Below are 18,889 nucleotides of genomic sequence, written 5' to 3'. Positions count from 1 at the left end.
CTTATTCTCTACAGTAGAATCTTGAAATATCTTCTACTCAATCGATTTTCATTAAATATTCACAACCCACAAAAAAAACTCTGGTGGCACTTGTCACCATTGTAGCACCTTGTCGTAAAAGGTAATTGTGCTCAAATTGTCTCCCTCCACCCTTAAACCCCCTCCCAAAACAGTGATAATGGCAGTTTTGCAACCGACTATATAGTGAAGACACGACGATGATGGTCCAATTATGTCCTCCAAACTGCCGAACTCTAGTATGGCAACAATGTTGTTCTCCTGCAAGGTCCAGGTGAATAGTACACGTGTAAATCCTCCAAGACCTCAAGTCACGCCACGTCCGGCAGTCCGTACACACGGTTTGCGCCAACTGGAACGGAACCGGGCGCATTCTTCCGGAATAAGTGAATAACGGCATTATCCTCATCATCATCATCTATCAAGAAATCTACCGAGCAATTCCCAGCGGCATCGGGTTGGGGGATGAGTTCAACCCGAAGGCAATCGGCACCGGTGTCCGACAATGTGTGTGAGTTCGGTGATCCTTGAGATGGACCGAAAGTAATTGGGAAAGGGTTTTCGAAACATTGACTCGAAGGAATTTCGTCCTTTTATATCCGGACAGTAAATACAACAAATTCATCTGAAAAACATCGATGATCGGTTTCTAGTACTTGAAAAATGAAGAAAATAACATTTTTTTCGACATTTTTACTAAATTTTGGCTGAGCGCTTCGTTCACCTTCACTGTACTTACGTCAACCTGATTTTGACATTCTGCTTTCGTTCATTCACACACGAATGAAAAAGCGCAACGCGAAGTCACTCACACAGTCACACAGTCATTTGACTCTCTGCCAAAAATACATTCGCGCAGAGCACGTTCGTTTGACGTGTTACCGAAATTCCGATCACCTGCATTCAAACGATTCGTGTCACCGCGCAGCACCGCACAAGTAAGAAAGAGAGAAAAGAGAGAGAGAGAAATAGTAGAGAGCATGCGGCTTTGGGTCGGTGGGCGCTTGGGTGTTGAGCTCGATTTCGTTCGTTTCAACTTCGTGCGCGTTTACTGACGGTCGCTTTGAAAAGACGACAATTTCAAGCGCTCTGTGTACACTGAAATAAAAAAAAAGGTGCAAAATCCCTATATTCTAGGCCTCTTTTTCTAATTTAGTAATCAGGTTTTTCGATTTATTCCCGGGAATTCCCGGGACAAAATTCCAGGGATTTTTTTTTCTAAATTCCCGAATCTCGGTAATTTTATATTTTGTCCCGGTTTTCCTGAAACTGAAAAAAATAATATAAATTTTGGTCTGGGAATTCAGATTTGGTTGTGAAAATAGATGAACAGTTGAACACTTAGTAATTGATGAGAATTAAATAAGATTAAACATTTTATTCGGCATATATCAGCATTAATTTGGCTTATTAGGCAAAAAAATTAAATTTTAATTCACAGATCCGCAAAATACTTTGAAATGCTTTGAAATTTTTCCATGTAATTCTATATAATGTTAAAGACAATACATAGAATTTACGTATAGTAATTTTAAATTTGAAAAAAAAAATCATTTGGTAAATTTATTCCTCAAGCACTTGAATCTGGGCCAAATCATGGGGTAATTCTCTACCAACTCACACGAAATCGGGAAAAGTTGCCCGACCCCTCTTCGATTTGCGTGAAACTTTGTCCTAAGGGGTAACTTTTGTCCCTGATCACGAATCCGAGGTCCATTTTTTGATATCTCGTGACGGAGGGGCGGTACGACCCCTTCCATTTTTGAACGTGCGAAAAAAGGGGTGTTTTTTAATAATTTGCAGCCTGAAACGGTGATGAGATAGAAATTTGGTGTCAAAGGGACTTTTATGTAAAATTAGACGCCCGATTTGATGGCGTACTCAGAATTCCGGAAAAACGTATTTTTCATCGAAAAAAACACTAAAAAAGTTTTTAAAAATTCTCCCATTTTCCGTAACTCGACTGTAAAACTTTTTGGAACATGTCATTTTATGGGAAATTTAATGTACTTTTCGAATCTACAGTGACCCAGAAGGGTCATTTTTTCATTTAGAACAAAATTTTTCATTTTAAAATTTCGTGTTTTTTCTAACTTTGCAGGGTTATTTTTTAGAGTGTAACAATGTTCTACAAAATTGTAGAGCAGACAATTACAAAAATTTTGATATATAGACATAATGGGTTTGCTTATAAACATCACGAGTTATCGCGATTTTACGAAAAAAAGTTTTGAAAAAGTTACTTTTTGCGTTTCTCTTTGTTTCGTCGTCCGTGTCTGTCGCGGGTGACCATGAACGGCCATGATCGATGACGACCAACTTTTTCAAAACTTTTTTTTCGTAAAATCGCGATAACTCGTGATGTTTATAAGCAAACCCCTTATGTCTATATATCAAAATTTTTGTAATTGTCTGCTCTACAACTTTGTAGAATATTGTTACACTCTAAAAAATAACCCTGCAAAGTTAGAAAAAACACGAAATTTTAAAATGAAAAAAATTGTTTTAAATGAAAAAATTACCCTTCTGGGTCACTGTAGATTCGAAAAGTACATTAAATTTCCCAGAAAATGACATGTTCCATAAAAATTTACAGTCGAGTAACGGAAAATGGGAGAATTTTTAAAACTTTTTTAGTGTTTTTTTCGATGAAAAATACGTTTTTCTGGAATTCTGAGTACGCCATTAAATCGGGCGGACAATTTTACATAAAAGTCCCTTTGACACCAAATTTCTATCTCATCACCGTTTCAGGCTGCAAATTATTGAAAAACACCTCTTTTTTCGCATGTTCAAAAACGGAAGGGGTCGTACCGCCCCCCCGTCACCAGATATCAAAAAACGGACCTCGGATTCATGATCAGGGACAAAAGTTACCTCTTAGGACAAAGTTTCACGCAAATCGAAGAGGGGTCGGGGCAACTGCTGTGTATTTTTTTTCTATGTATACAATATAACTCATCTGAAGTTTCTGATTAGTTTTGTATAGTTTTGCTTCAATATTTACAAGTAAAAAAAATCTCGGGAATCGAGAGGTTCAAAAATGACCGATTCCCCGTTTATTCCCGCTCGTCACCTTCTAGATTTGATTTACGGTTATCTGAGAATCAACCCTTTTTTGCATCTGTCAATTTTTTTTTGCTTACCATAACTTTTGGAGTACTTTGCTAAACTAAATGATTTTCAAAACAGACTTATGGGAACTCAGGCGGATCGAATAACCCCGATCTAGACAAAATCGGTCATGCCAGTTCCGAGAAAATTTGGTGACAAAAAAATTACGACTCCTACACACATTTGCCCGAGTGATTTTATAGCACAAAAACTTATGTTGTAAAATGGCTTCAAATTGGTGTTATGATTGCGATTTTCAGCGAAATCCGGTACAGACCAACCCTACTTTCAGAGCGGTTCGCTGACTTCCAAAGAAAATTTCTAAAGCACTGCGCAAAAAGATCCGACCCAGAGACGGGTTGAGGTGGGGGGTGGCCAATCAGTATGCGATGTGCGTGCAGTTGCTCGATTAGATAAACGACGATAGATCATCTTTGGCAAGCTCAACTACGAGAAGGTGGAAGCAGGGGAGGACGGCGGTATCACTACAAAAGGCAAACGAGCCGAAAGCTTCCCTCGTTCACATCTCTGCTTTTGAAGCTTGTGCCCTTTCTTCATCTTCATCATTCTATTGATGGATATTGAGAATTTTGATCAAGTTAGTGGTATGTGGAAGAATTTTTAGAATCTTTAGTTTTTTTGTTCTATTTTTATAAAGATGTTTTTTAATTAGAAGAAGAATAAAATATAAATAAACTTAGAGATTACTATACTTTCAAAAAAGAAGTGTATTGCTCAAAAGGGAAATAAATAGTAAATTATTTCTTACACAGCAAAAGCAGCTCTCCAATTTTTAATCACCACCTCAACACCAATTTCGACGAAAATTTGTCCTGCTAAGCGAAGAATGAAGAAAAATAGTGTCGAAATTGAGCACCTGACGAAAATGAAAGAAACAACAAACAACTTTATCTGTCCGTTCGGTATACCTTTGAACTCTCGGGCAGCAACCGGCGCTGTCAGATGTGCTTTCTCTCATGTAACCCAAGAATTGCTTTGCTCCAGGGTGGTTGCAAGCGAAAAAAAAGATGGCTAAATTGGATGCACGTGAGTTCCCTGGTTTCCGGTGACAGGGGAACATTTGCAACTTCACAATGGGACTGCTTTGTCATGGTTTTGGTCAAAATTGAAGTTGTTTTTTTTTTTAGTTTGCATTAAAATCAGCAAAGAATTCGAAAAAAAAAGTCATGGAAATTTGCCAAACAACATGTTAGACCAAATTTAGGGCATTCTATCTCGGCGTTTGATAATGTCGTAAACCTGTCCAAACCAGCCAAGCCCGGACCCAACCTGAAAAGGACACCAAAAGTAGAACCTCGAATGCTGGCAGAAAGATGCTAAACATTTTCCAATTTCACCAAGAACACACAAACAACTAGCACACTGACACACAAAGAGAATGAAACCAACAGTGACCACCAGGGATGCCATATGGTTTTTAAGAATGTCTGTGAAAAAGTCTGTGTATGTCTGTGCACTTGCCTAAAATTCAAATATATCAAATTATAGTCATGGAATTCCATAAGAAATTGCGTTTTCAAGCATTTTAAGACTAACGCAATAAGTTTCGGTAAATATTTTTACAAAATATTAATTTAATGAAGTTTTTCAAAAGTCTGTGCACCTCAAAAAATGTCTTGCACAAGCTTAAATGTCTGTGAAACACAGACAAATCTGTGTATCTGGCATCCCTGGTGACCACACACATTCGCACACACACATTCGCACACACACATTCGCACACAATTCAGGTGGAGAAATTTAATTATATTTATGAAGTGGCCTCTGGCAGACGCCAGTGGCCGGCCGAAGTGAGCATTCCGAGAGTAGTCCTTGGGTGAGAGATGGTTTGTGGCGTTTGCTCCTCCAAAGTGGGCCAGGGGCTTATTTCAGGGGGCGGTCAGATGCCACAAATCAACTGCCGGAACATCGTGTAAAGGAGTCACCGTGCAAGTTTTCATGATGGGCTGCACACGTGCATGGGCACTTTGCAGGAATTAGATTTTTGAGTGAGCATGATTTTTTTAACTTTCATTGAGTTGCTTTGGAGAATTTGAACGGTTCGCGTCGCGGTAAACAAGCCGGATTTTCGTTGCCGTTTCCGTCTTTGTTTCCCCCCCGATTGTGTGTGTATATCGACCCGGGTGATTTCGGGATGTTTGACAGTTGCTTTGGAGAATTTGAACGGTTCGCGTCGCGGTAAACAAGCCGGATTTTCGTTGCCGTTTCCGTCTTTGTTTCCCCCCCGATTGTGTGTGTATTTCGACCCGGGTGATTTCGGGATGTTTGACAGTTGCTTTGGAGAATTTGAACGGTTCGCGTCGCGGTAAACAAGCCGGATTTTCGTTGCCGTTTCCGTCTTTTTTCCCCCCGATTGTGTGTGTTTTTCGGTCCAAGCGGTTTCGCGTTTTCGCATTTTATTTGGTTTTATCTTTCCACAGCCGGCTGTCTAAGATTGAATCATTTATGCTAAACTCAACACCAAATAACCGGGAATAATCTCATCCTTCGACTGTTTGCCTTGAGAATGCATAATACATCACATCATTAAACAAAATTTATTGATTATTGGGTCGCATCATCATCCTTTATGATGAATCCTGGCCATTACCCTTTCCCACTAACAAAATCCCAAGTAGAAGTAGTTTTCCGGCACACGTGGGGGTGTGGATATCGTATAGAACCCACCCTTTGTAGCAACCTGTGCTAACTAACATTCCCGTCCCAATCCCCCCGAGATCTACAAACTGACATGGCGGGCGCCGTTGGTGGCCAATGACTGTAACCTATTTGCTTCAGATCTAGTTTTAATGATCTTGATGTTTTATCTTTTCAACGCATTCATACATGCTGTTGATAAGGGAAACACCATTAGATCGTTTAAGCGTATGGTCAGTTGTATTGATAGGATATTACGGTCCTGTTCAGCAACGGAGAAGGACAACCATGGGTGGTCTCTCATGCTCATGCTCATGCTCAGCATGATTTTTTTAACTTTCATTATAATGAAGTTTTTCACTTTATAAATTGTGAAAATGCAGAAACTACAGAATATGATCTAAAACTCTCCTGAAGAAATCACAGAATCGCTCATTTTAATTTTATTCCTTAGAATGTCCGCTCATTTGAATGCTCGCTGATTTGAACGTGTTCTAAATTGAACGCATTCAAACGTCAAAATCAGTCGTCAAATAATGAAATAAATTACGCTTGAATAAATTTTAAATATCTTTTTATAGTGGAATTCCTGTATCCACTTAATATAAACACTAATAACTTAACATTGAACTCTATCTCGAAAATCTTCCCCCTAACAAGATCTATACTTTTTTTAGATTTTTGGCGTTTTCGATGAACTCATATTACAATCATTTGTGTTTGTTTGTCATAGCAGCAAAATAGTTGAAGGCCGTTCAAGTATTCCTGGAAACATAGCGAAAAAATAGTGAAAGTTATTTTTAACAAAAAGTAATTTAAATATAATGGGTTTTTTATTGCGTTATTCTCACTTAAGACTTCTCACTTCTTATGTAAAAGATAAATAAAAACAAAACACAATAAAAATCATCAGATTTTCAAAGCAAAAATTTAAATTATTGTGAAAATTTCTGATGTTTTGAAAAAAAGAATTTCTAAAATTTCAAAACAACCTCAACATTTGAAAAGCATACACATATTTATTACATTTTTGTTGGACTGGGATATTTTTTTTTGTTTTTTTTTTAATCCAATTTTTTTTACGAGGTCTGTGTGGTGATTTGCCTCAAAAAATGCAGTGTAATATCAGTGCTTGGTTCGTCGATTGGTTAATGAGCAGTAAGACCACGTGGTCGTTAAGTAATTATTAGTACAGTCCAGACTCGATTATCCGAAGGCCTCAGAAAAATTTCATTTCGTATAATCGAAACTTCGGACAATCGAATCACGAACATACATTTTTTTTTGTGTCTTATTTTTGATTGTCGAGCTTAAGTATGACCCCTAAACTACGCTAAAGTGATTTACATTTTTTTAAATCCAAGATGGCGGCCAATATGGCGGTGAAGAAATATTGAAAAAATGCATTTTATTATTTAATAAGCAATCAACTATTCAAATTTGACTAAAATGGGGTCGCAGAACTCGAATTTGACGTTTAAAACAAGAAAAAGAAATAAAAACGAAAAAAAATTGTTCGTGATTCGATTATCCGAAGTCCCATACAAACCTTCGGATAATTGAACTTCGGATAATCGAAACTTCGGATAATCGAGGCTTCGGATAATCGAGTCTGGACTGTATTGTTAGGGGTATATTAATCTTTTGTTAAGTTCGTTTGAAATCCTAATTTTTGGCGTATTTGAAAAGTCCTTCCCATATCACCGTTGATCGGAAGTTACGGCGTTGGGTCGTCGAGTTAATAGTGGTCCAAGACATTGAAATGCGTGTGTGTTTTTGTACTGACCAGAAAGAACTTCTAATAGCATCGTAGCTCGGAGAGCTTGGCGACGGGTCTATATGATTAATGTCCTCCCCATAGCATCGTAGCTCGAGAGGCATCAAAAACCCAACACCTGATCCTACTAACATAAAAAAAGAAGCATATCATTCACGAGATGCTTGGATGATTGGGCCATGTATGTCCACGCTTCATACAAAAAAAAGTCTTTTTTTGTATGGACAAAATTGTCCTCGGAGGGAGGGGGGGGGAGGCGTTTGAAATTTTCTAAATAGTGTCCACGTGGTTTATTGATGGTCTTTTCAGCTGATCTGTCAATAACAGAGGAGCAACTCAGTTAGCAGTCAACCATGCTCATGCCCATTAGGGTGTAATATCAAAATCGATTTTCCAGCACACCAATTTTTCAGTTCCTTTTGGGGTCCAAACAACTCCTCAAAGTTTGGGAACGATTGGTTTAGTCCTCACTTTACCCAAAGCGGTTGATTAATTTTATTTTTTCTATGAGAATTTGCATGGTAAAAACATTTTATGGTTTTGATATTTATAGAATTCACGTTTTACACTACACTGAAACCGGAGTCATATTCGGATGCTTTGGAAGGTGCTAGCCCAAGTAACAATTTTAGTTTTGTTGTAGTTTTGAAGAGGTTGTACAGAATACTTCTGAAAATGTATGAGAGATGCTTTTTAGTCCCACATGCTGAGTTAAATACGAGTTAAATAAGTAATAAAGCCAAAATGGACTATTTTAGGAGGTTAGCCAGAGCAAAATTGAAGAGTTTCATAAGACAGAATAATTTTATCGTATGCTTTATTGATGCTTTAAAGAGCTCTACAAGATATGAATAATGCTGTCTAGCTGGGAAATAAGTTTTGTTGTAACATGAAAGAATTCTTAAATTCTTATAACAGAACAAATTGCATTTTCATTTACTCTGCAAGGAAACCTAAAGCCTGTATCGCAGACTGAATAGCATGCATAATTGTTTTATTGAAGGAAATGATTCTTCTTCTAGATGGAATCAGAAAATACTTTTGGTCGACAACAATTCTAGATTAAATTTTCAAAACAACCTATCCCTCATGGGTTTCCTATGCAGATAGGGCCTTTTGAAAATTTAATCGAGAATTCACAAGTCAATAATATTAAAGCCATAAATATCAGTGATTAAATCTCTCATGTAATGCACTGTAACGGTAATGCCAAAAAAATCCATCGAACATTTTTTTGAGATAATTCGAAAAAATGGTACGCGCCTTCTCAAATTATTAGAAAAAGTTTGTAATTTTACCTACAAAAATAATTTGAGCACGGTCATTGCTCAAGAATTCAACATGGCTACGCTTTTCAGTAACATTTCTCTCTGAACAATATGGCGAAATTTATTAAATGTAATTATTCTTGCTTGAGACTGTTTTAAATTCCTTTCTTCTTTAAATGGTCTTGCTCAAAACTGACTAGGAATAACTTGTTTTAAGAGAGATTTATTACGGTTTCAGTCAGGATAATGTAGCTTTTTGATGGTTTTATTGAAGTTTAAATCGCCTAAGCTGAGACCGTAGCGCATGCCTGTCATTGATTACTGCAAGAAGATCCGACTAGAGAAATCGCCAAAATTTCACCACAATTCAATAAAAAAACAAAAGCGTTTGTTCGTTGGAATGGTAATTTTAGTTTCATAATATACACTAACCAAGCCACTTTATACTCAATTCATTATAAACACTATTACCATCACAGGTTGATAAGCACTGCACTGTCCTGTAGAAATGCATATTTTCACCTTTCCATCTTGTAGTTGATTATACCTTTGACCCCAACTGTACAACATACACTGCACAAATAATTTTACATTTTAGACGTTTAAATTATCTGCAAAACAAAAATCGTAAGTGAAATTTAAAAAAACACAGCTTAACTCGCTCAAACAGCACCAGCAAATTGCTAATGACAGCGCGTAGCAATACACGTTACAAAATCCGGATGGTTTTGTACAAGAAAACTTGAAGAATACAAAGTTTTATCAATTTCTTTTTGAAAACCATTAGCACTATAAACTGTACTGATCAAGCCTTAAAGGTTTTCATTAAAAAGTCTGCGAGAAACACTCCACAAACAAAATGTGTGTAACGCCATGTTACGATATTATAAATTGCGAAAAAAAAACAATTATCTAACTAACAAGGTATCGTTGCCAATTTAATTAGTATTACTATTAATTTCTGCACAGGCGCCATTTCTGAAATAAGCTAATTGTTCCCAGTAATAAATTCTGGAAATAAATCGGTAATCTTTTCGCAAAAAAAACACAACCAAAACCACCAATTTATTTTTATTATTCTCAGCACACTTTTGTAAACTTTTCATTAAGAGATCACTTGTAACTGCACTTAAAAGCTGGCTTGCACTGTGTTTCTCGATCTACAACTGAATAAGGTGAAGTGACAGTTCAAATCCAACAAGGTTGGCCAAATTCCTTATGAAGACGAAAAAGGTTTATTGCAGATTTCGTCAAGATATTCAAGCTTCTCCATGTATTCTTCAGGAAATCTCTAAGTGTAACTAAAAAACTGAATTAAAACTTGTAAGCAAGGGGTTTCCAGCATCGTGTCAGACTGGTCACTAATCCGGAATTACTTGGAATTTGAGCAAGTAATTCTGTAATTCCGGATTTACTGAGTAATTCCAGAGTAATCCTGGTAATTCCTAATAATCCCAGTAATCCTGGTAATTCCATGATTCTTGTATGTAAAAACATACTTCAGAAAATAATAAAATTATAAAAAATAACTGTTAAAAAGTTAATTTCGGTAAACCTCTTATGATTCTATTTATTGACTATTAATTTTCATTTAAGAAACCAAAGTTATAGCTGATACGGGATCATTCGGATTTTGAGTAAGTAATTCAGTAATTCCAGAATTACTCCGCAATTTTGCATAAATGCCTGTAATTCTGAAATTATCTAGTAATTCCGTAGTAATTCGAGTAATTCCATAATTACTGTATTTTGCTTTTCCTTGATGCCTTTTATGGTTGTAAGAAGCACAGAGCGGATTCGGAATGTCCGCAAATTTGGATGCTCTCTAATTCAAATGTATTTGTATGAAAAACAACTCAAACGTCAAAATCAGTTGTCAAACTGATGTTGATATTTACCCCATTATTCAACGATTTCCAAGTAGGGCGTCCAATTTTCCCGGGTTTTGTGTTTCCCGGAAATCGGAAAAAATATATTATTTATTCCCGAGAAATTTTTGAAAACGTCATAAAATCTATGTTTTTTTATATTTGTTATGTTTTTCAAGCTTTAAATTTATAGAATTAGCTCAATACTATTAATATCAATATAAACAAGGAAAGCAGTTTTTAGATAGCTTAAACAATTTTTTGCTGTTCTCTGTTGTGCTTTTCATTTTATATGCACCACATTTCCAATTCAAATTAAATAAGTATCTTATAAATATTTATTTTTTATTTATTTCTATATGACATGACTAAAACAGCTCAAAAATTGGTTTCAAAAATCAAAAAAAAAATTAAAAAGGTTTAAACATATTAATTGTAATACTAATGTTATTTCCAGGCCAAATTAAGATTTTTGTTTAATTTCGGGAATTCCTCGTACAACATATAAAAATCCCGGGAATTTTGTGCCGGGAATTCCCGGAATGGACGCACTATTGCCAAGCACGTGGTTTTGTGCGTTTGACAGCTGTCATTCGATCCAATTCCAAAGACTTTTCTCAATATGCTGGAAGCTAGGCAGTAATTCCAAGTTATTTTTTATAAATTTGAGCAATTCTGTGTGGTTTCTGGAAATCCCAAGTAATTCTGGGAAATCAAAGTAATTCATGACATATTGCCAGTAATCCTGGTAACTCCATTTAGACTGGTCAGTAATCCTTGATGCTGGAAACCCCTTGCTTGTAAGTAGAATTCCTAATCAAGTCTTCAAGAAACCTTGAAAATATGTTGAAGGTTATGCTAGATGAAAACCTGTTGGTTTTGATAAAAGTTTGTATAAAACATTATTGCATTCAATAAAACTGTTTTAAAACCATATAAGAATATACAGCATTTGAATTGCTACTTGGGAGCTTGCCCTCAAAATGGATGCAGCGTCCTTAAAACAGGTCTATACGTGTTTTTGCTCTAAAATCTGAGGAAATTGTCATTCTGGGTAGCGGGATTCTGGGGAATAGGATTTCAAATTCAATGTTGAATAAAACCCTGCTCCACAAGTGGAAAACGTTTTTTTGGGTTATTTTAAGCATCTGTGCAAATTTTGAGCGAAATTGGTTGAGATTAACCCATTGATACCCGAGCCTGAAGTTGGTGGAAAAATGTTTTTCATACAACAATGACATTTTTAAATCGCTAATAACTTTTCAGCAGCGAGTTTTTCAACTTTGGTATGTTCTACAAAGTTGTAGTGTATGAAATTTCCAAAAGAACTCACTTTTGGGAAAATTTGGATGGAAGTAGCGTTCCGTGCGGACAAAACAGTTAGAAAATTGTGTTTTCCATACATTTTTTCGATTTTTCCCATACAAACTTCACCTCCGAGTATCAATGGGTAAATCTTGACCGATTTTGCTCATATTTGGCACAGAGTCAAAGAACAATAATCAGCTTGTGGAGCGAGGTTTCGAAAAAAAGTCCCTCATTCTGGGCACCCTAATGAGGATTCCAAATCTGCCTCAACTTTCAATAATTTATATTATGCACAAAATAACACTTCACTGTTTTGTTGCAAAATATTCAACGTTAAGCTCCGCACCACTTCACTTTAACCCAACTCAAGTGCCTCCGGGGAATGTCGTTTCATTGGATAAAAGCCTCCGGCAAACATATAACCAGTGGATTTTAATTAGATTTTAACCACGAGTGCTTTTATTGACCCGCAGGCTGCCTGATTTCATTTATCCATGTGTTTTTTTTTTTTTTTCAAGTGCTCGGTAGTTTTAAGAGCAAATTAAGTTTGCGCTTTTAAAATTGAAAATGAATTGTCGACAGTGAACCGTTTTCAATGAGATAGAGATTAGTTTCAGTTTGAAGAGCTTATTTGGAGGGAATAATTTAAATTTCAATAATCCATTTGGTTCTTTGAGTTCGATTATTGAATGATGTACTATGTATTACGTATTATCATAACTTAAAATTCTTGGAACAGACATTTATTTTTTTGGAAATTTTACAAAAAAAAAATTGTCAAGAATCTTAAAAATAAAATTTATTCGTTGACTTTAAATCACAACCCCAAAATCTTTTAAACGCTTTATATTGTGGAGATAAATTATAAATAACGAGTTAAATTTTTAATCTGTTTTTAATTATTCAATCATCATTTCCAGGTTACCCCACCAAATCGATCGAGTGCAAGCCGCAGCAGCTGACCGCCATCGGGAACCGCCTGCTGGACTGGTTCTCCGTCATCATGGCGGACAGCAAGAAGCGGCGCCAGCACCAGCAGCAAAAGAACAAGGTCCACTTCCCGGCGGCGTGCAAGCTGGAGGCGCGCTGGATGTTTGGCCACCTGGATCTGAACAACGACGGCGAGCTGTCCGCCCAGGAGCTGTACGATCTGGAGCACGACCAGAACGAGCGCTGCATCAAGCCGTTCATCGACACGTGCGACCTGGACCAGGACAACACGATCGACCCGCGGGAGTGGTGCCGGTGCTTCGAGAAGACGGACCGACCCTGCGCAGCGGTGCGGAGGCGGCTGGGAAATGATCTGAGTGGTAAGAAGCATTAAAGGAGGACAACATTATCAGATTTAAACGCAAATTTCGCATTTCAACAGGTTCAGGATATGCGCCGGATTGCGACAGCCAAGGGTTCTACAAGCCGACCCAGTGCCACCAGGCCGTCGGAGTGTGCTGGTGCGTGGACGAGCATGGTGTGGAGTTTGCCAACACGCGCACCCGTGGAAAGCCCAACTGTGGTGAGTGCTTGATTTATTAGGAGCAAAAATATGTTCGTATTTTTGAAGTATTTTGAATACATTAAACAAAAACAAGTAGATAATAACTTAATAAAATTCGTCGTTCTGAACGACCTACTCTGGTGGTCAAATAAAAGGTAATAATTGTTAAAATATCATGCATCTCCTTTTATTTGTACTTTCATGATTTTAGATTATGGAGGCGCATGATGAACTGTTTCAGCTTATTGAATTTAAATCGTTTTTCATTACATTTGATTTGAATCGTGGTTGTTCAATAACAAATTTAGAGATGAAATTATAAGAATCGGGCCGGGTCCGGTGGTGTAGTGGTTAGCGTGGTTGCCTCTCACTCCAGTTGGCCTGGGTTCATTCCCAGTAGGCTCCGGTGAGACGAGATTTGATTTGGCTTAACCTAAAGGTTAGGTCGTTACGTCAGTCCAGGTGTTTGGGTCTTCTCCCTGGAAAAGGTAAAAACCTGCTTCGGTAGAGTCGCTGGTTGGCAGTTGGAATCGCAGCCCTAAGGTCGTCAGTTCAAATCCCGGGGTAGTAGGGGGCTTAGGTGTAAAAAGAGGTTTGGATTGGCTCTCCGCGTAGTTTATTTTCAAAACAAACACTTTTGGAACAGACCAATTTTTCCATTGTGTGCTTTATGAATTGTTAAGTATGTATAATCTTGCTCACGCTAGAGAATGTTTACATTTGGCATGAATGAGATACACTTTTTGTTTTCAAACACACTACGGCCCTTTGGCATTGTTTTGCTAGATATCTATATTACTTAAGTAAAGTAGTTGTCTACAATTCCGCGATTTTTTGCGCGATTTTCAAATTTTATTTTATGAGTTGGACGAAACTTCGTCCATGCATTACCTATGTCAAAACGAGCAAATTTTGCATAATTAGTTTTTCCATACATGGCTGGTTATACGAAATAGGTCAATCAAATCAAACTATCCACTTTAACGACCCCCAGATCTTTTGTGGTCTATATTGAAAATTTTCTGCCCGAACCTAGGAGTCCGAAGGCTTGAATGGAGAGAGCACCCAAACCTCTTTCTACTCCAAGGAACCTTCCTCCCCAGGGTTTGAACTGACGACCTTTGGATTGCAATTCCAACCGCCGTCAGCGATTCCACCGGAGTAGGCTTGGTTTGGTGTATTGTTTGTCTTTTTATAGTAGGGAGACGACGACTCCCACACCTGGAATGACTTAACGGCCTAACAACAACCAAGGCCGGGACCGACGTTTCATTCCTCATCCGATAGAAGGTTGGAGCAGATGGGAATACGAAATGGATATGGGTATGTAAATGTATGAAATTCTGTATCTTGAGAAGAAATTTTCTGATCAATTTTGTGTCTTCGGCAAAGTTGTACACACTCATTTTTGGTTTTCGAGCTCGGCAGAATTCTGCCGAAAACAGAACAACTGATTTCTTCGGCAGAAAAATGCCGAACTTCGGCAAATTAACTGTCATTTTTTACCGAGTAATCGGTACAATGACTCACATTTTGCCGAGATTCGGCATATTTTTCTGCCGAGCGATAAGTTGTTCTGATTTCGGCAGAATTCTGCCGAAGTTCGGCATAAAAATCTGAGTGTGTAGGTTATGATTAGGAATTTTCAAAAAAAATAAGGTGCACGGAAAAATCTGATTTTTTATGGTTCAATTCCCAAAATAAGTGTTTTTTAATTTTCCATTTTTTTATATTTCAAGGGACTAAAAAAGACATCATCTGAGTCAAAGCGCGTTTTTTTTTTTGGAAACTATCGAAAACCTTTACAAAAAAAAACATTTTTTAAAGATCATTTAATACAGCAAAATCGAATTTGCAATCGAAAAGTACTTTTCAATGATTTTGATTAAATCTACCGTTTTACAAGTTATTGCTACTTGTACGTTTGAATTTTCGATTTTTTGTTGGATTTTGATTTATTTTTTATTCTGCCTTAAACAAATATTTTGAACAATTCTTTTGTCCAAGTTTTCAATATTATCCAAAAAACACGATTTTTCTAAATTCATATCTTCTAGGACAGATTTTGCTAAAAACATCAAAAATTTTGTAAATTAAAAAATACGTATTTTGGGAACTTTACCTAATTAGATCCTGTAAGAGAATTTTTCTGTGGCTAAAGACAAAAGTGAAGCTCTCCGTGAACCTTTTCGTATGGCGAAACGGTGAAGATTTCCTGGTGGTTCCAGCCTTTCCGGCTGGGCTGGCTGCGTTTGTGTTAGATTAGATTAGATTAGATTAGATTAGATTTTGGGAACTTTACCTAATTATAACATACAACTTTGCCGTAACACCAAATCGAACAGAAAATTCCTTCTCAAGATACAGAATTTCATAAATTCACACACCCATTTTGTATGACTTCAAATTTGTTTGGAGACTTGTATAGAAAAACGCATGATGCAAAATAGCTTCTTTTGACAAAGGAAATGCATGGACAGTGTTTCGTCCAAAACAAAAAATAAAAATTTTAAAATTGCAAAAAAAATCACGGAATTGTATAGAACTACTCAATAAAAACATAAAGTAAGACTTGATCCACTTTTTTTGTAACGCACAAAGCTTTTACAATTTATTGAAACATTAAAAATAAAACGGCTTTTTCTCAATTCACTCTGGTGTTTTGAAAACATGTTATAACGTTAAAACCTGTTTGAACATCTGTAAACCCATATATTATGAAAGTCCGTAAAACATGGTTTGCCGTCAAAAGATTCTGAGGTTATGGAGGCATTTTACAAATTATATTATTTGTTAAAAAATCTTCGAAAAAAAATAATTTTTTGACAATTTGAAATTATTCCATGAAAGTGCTATTCATGAACCACGTGGACAGTCTAAGAGGAGGGAGGGGGGTTGGCGATTGTCCTCACTCTATACAAAACAGATTCTAGATTAAATTTTCAAAAGGTCCTATATGCATATGAAACCCATGACTCATAGGTTGTTTTGAATTTCGGAATTGTCCACAAAGAGGAAGGTTCAGATATTTAAAAAAACAGTGTCCACATGGTTTTGGGATGGCCCCGAACGAAAAAGCTAAGCAAAAAAAAGTTTCCGAGATAATTTTCTTTTTTCTAATCTTTGTTAATCGGACAACTGGTTGCTTGAATACGGTCTGTTATGGTATTGTTTTGTGAAAAAAAAAAGTTTTTCTTAGAGCTCCTATTTTTAATTGATGATAATTTTGAAAAGTTGTTTTAGACCTACAAAATAAATAAAAAAATCGTTGCTGTTTGGGATCTGACGAATTTTCAATTATTCCATGCAATTGGATTCAACACTAGTTCAAAACATAACTTGCCAGTTTGATTAAAATTTAATTGGCCATTCTGTTTTCCACTTAGGCTCGTTAAATTACAAAAAAAAGCCACAATAAACATTATTTAAAATACTTTGCTTCTTGACAAGGATTTGAAAATGACTAAAATAAGTTTGTTTGATTTCTTTTCGGTAAAGATGAAATGTTTAACGTAAAATTTAACGTGGTTGCATAAATTAATTCTAGTACTCCTAGAGCAGCAAGACCAGCTCTGCTCTTCATAGCTCATCGAGCTGCTCATGGCCTGCTGAAACTGCTGTCGAAAATAAGTTATTTATAACCTGCCGAAACTTATCCTTAATTTATCGCTTCGGGAAAATGTTCCTAAAACTTTTTTTTTCTGCCTTTTTTCATTCTTATCCCTCAAGACGAGATTATCAACAACGCCAGCACGCTCAACACCGACGACGAGGACGCCGAAGATTCCGAGGACGACGACGACAGCCAGGAGGGCAGCGCCGACCGTTTGCTGGTGTTTTAAGGTGAAGTCGCAGTCACAGCAGCAGAGCGAGAGAGAGAAGTTGTATCCTTCCAGTGTGAAACACGTTGAACGAAAGAACAGAACAAAAAAATAACATCTCTCAACACTACGTCGTCGTTTTTTCGTTTTTTTCCCACGTGTCGCTCGAATAGATGTTTAATTTCCACTTTTTCTGCGGTGAGAAACAAAACGTACCACCCCTCTTCCAGGGCTTAATCCCTTTTTTGAAGTATATTGAAAAAAAAATAAAGAAAAAAAACCATACAACTTAATTTAGATAAATTGAATTCACAGAGCAAAAATTTAACGTCTGTTTCAAAAACTGAATTTCGTCCGCGTGCATTGTTTGGAGAAAGAAAAAAAAAGCAAACAAACAAAACAACACACACTAAACTAGTGGAAGAAGTAAACAAAAAAATACAACACTAGCAATTCCCCGTCCTTTTATTAGCGCGTCGTGTGTCTTTACTGTTATTAAGTTTGTAATTTTTAACTAACCGAAAAAAACCAAGTGTGGTGAAAGTAAGCTGATTGGAACGATGTTTAGTAAAACAAAAAAGGTAATCAAAAAATGTGGGAGAAGTGTGAAACTTTGTAATGAAAACCACGTATTTTTTTCCTTTATTTAAGGATTACTGCACAGACAAGCAGATAGTAATACATTTGAGTGTTTGGAAAGTCACCACGGATATTTCATACTCACCACAGCGCATTTGCAAACTTTTTTCGGCTCGATGGCTCTCGTGAGATGTTATTGATGAATAATACATAAAAATATTCAATGATTTAAGTCTGTTTGTCTGTAAGAAAAAATAAATTAACAAAACTTGTGTTTGAAACAACTGCTCATTTTTCAGAGAAAACATTTCATTGCAAAATATATTCACGTGAAACGGTCAAAAACGCATTTTTTTCTATTTGTCAACCGGCTGTACTGTCAGTTTGCAGCATGTTTTCCACTCTTTCTCATGTAGAGCAAAAAAATATTTCTTTTGGCGCTCACTGAGAGAGAACTTCAGAAGAGGACCAATCGCTCTCCTCTCATGCATGAATAATCGGTAAAAAGGAATTGAAAAAAAAATCAATTCCGACATTTTCAAAAACAACAACATTTCGATAACAATAGCTGTCACTTTCCGCAAATAAACAATGTTTGTGAATAAAACGAATTATGAATTTATTTGACTCATACAGATTGATATTTTTGATAATTCGATATTCCGCCTCTGAAAGTGAGAAGTTTTTCTTCACAATTTTGTAAAAAATCCAAATAAAAAAATATCTTTTTACACTTTGTGCGACTTTTCTGTCGATTGTCCGTCAGCCGTAAGCATATTTGTGTTGTGTAATGAGAAATTGGTGAAGCTAAGTAAGATAAACAAGAGGAAATATAAGAAACTAACCAACAGAAAGCCATAAAAACACTTCAGAATCGTAAAACATTGTTGTAAAAAGCCTTATTTTCGCAAGTAATAGTACAGATTCAACAACTACTAGTAAAATGAAATATAAACAAACAAACAAAAAAACATAACAAGAGC

At 36.5% G+C, this 18,889-nt stretch overlaps 2 protein-coding genes across 2 annotated transcripts in view; one reads left to right on the top strand and one right to left on the bottom strand.

Moving 5' to 3' along the window:
- Positions 1 to 18,889, top strand: part of LOC120424512 (proteoglycan Cow) — a 320,210-nt gene that overhangs the window by 300,563 nt on the left and 758 nt on the right. The window contains exons 8-10 of the mRNA XM_052706805.1: positions 12,932 to 13,321; positions 13,384 to 13,524; positions 17,236 to 18,889. The exon at positions 17,236 to 18,889 is cut by the window's right edge and continues 758 nt beyond it. Of these exons, the coding sequence (XP_052562765.1) occupies positions 12,932 to 13,321; positions 13,384 to 13,524; positions 17,236 to 17,348 (644 nt within the window). The 3' untranslated portion in view covers positions 17,349 to 18,889. The remainder of the gene's footprint in view (positions 1 to 12,931; positions 13,322 to 13,383; positions 13,525 to 17,235) is intronic.
- Positions 18,083 to 18,889, bottom strand: part of LOC120429670 (cilia- and flagella-associated protein 36) — a 12,550-nt gene continuing 11,743 nt past the window's right edge. Inside the window, exon 4 of the mRNA XM_039594698.2 lies at positions 18,083 to 18,889. This exon is cut by the window's right edge and continues 1,577 nt beyond it. The gene's annotated coding sequence lies outside the window, so the exon portion shown is untranslated.

The sequence above is a fragment of the Culex pipiens genome, chromosome 1 (assembly GCF_016801865.2).
Source record: "Culex pipiens pallens isolate TS chromosome 1, TS_CPP_V2, whole genome shotgun sequence".
In the NCBI taxonomy this organism is placed as follows: domain Eukaryota; kingdom Metazoa; phylum Arthropoda; class Insecta; order Diptera; family Culicidae; genus Culex; species Culex pipiens.
Note: the sequence above shows the minus strand (reverse complement) of the source record. Positions and strands in the feature narration are given on the sequence as shown.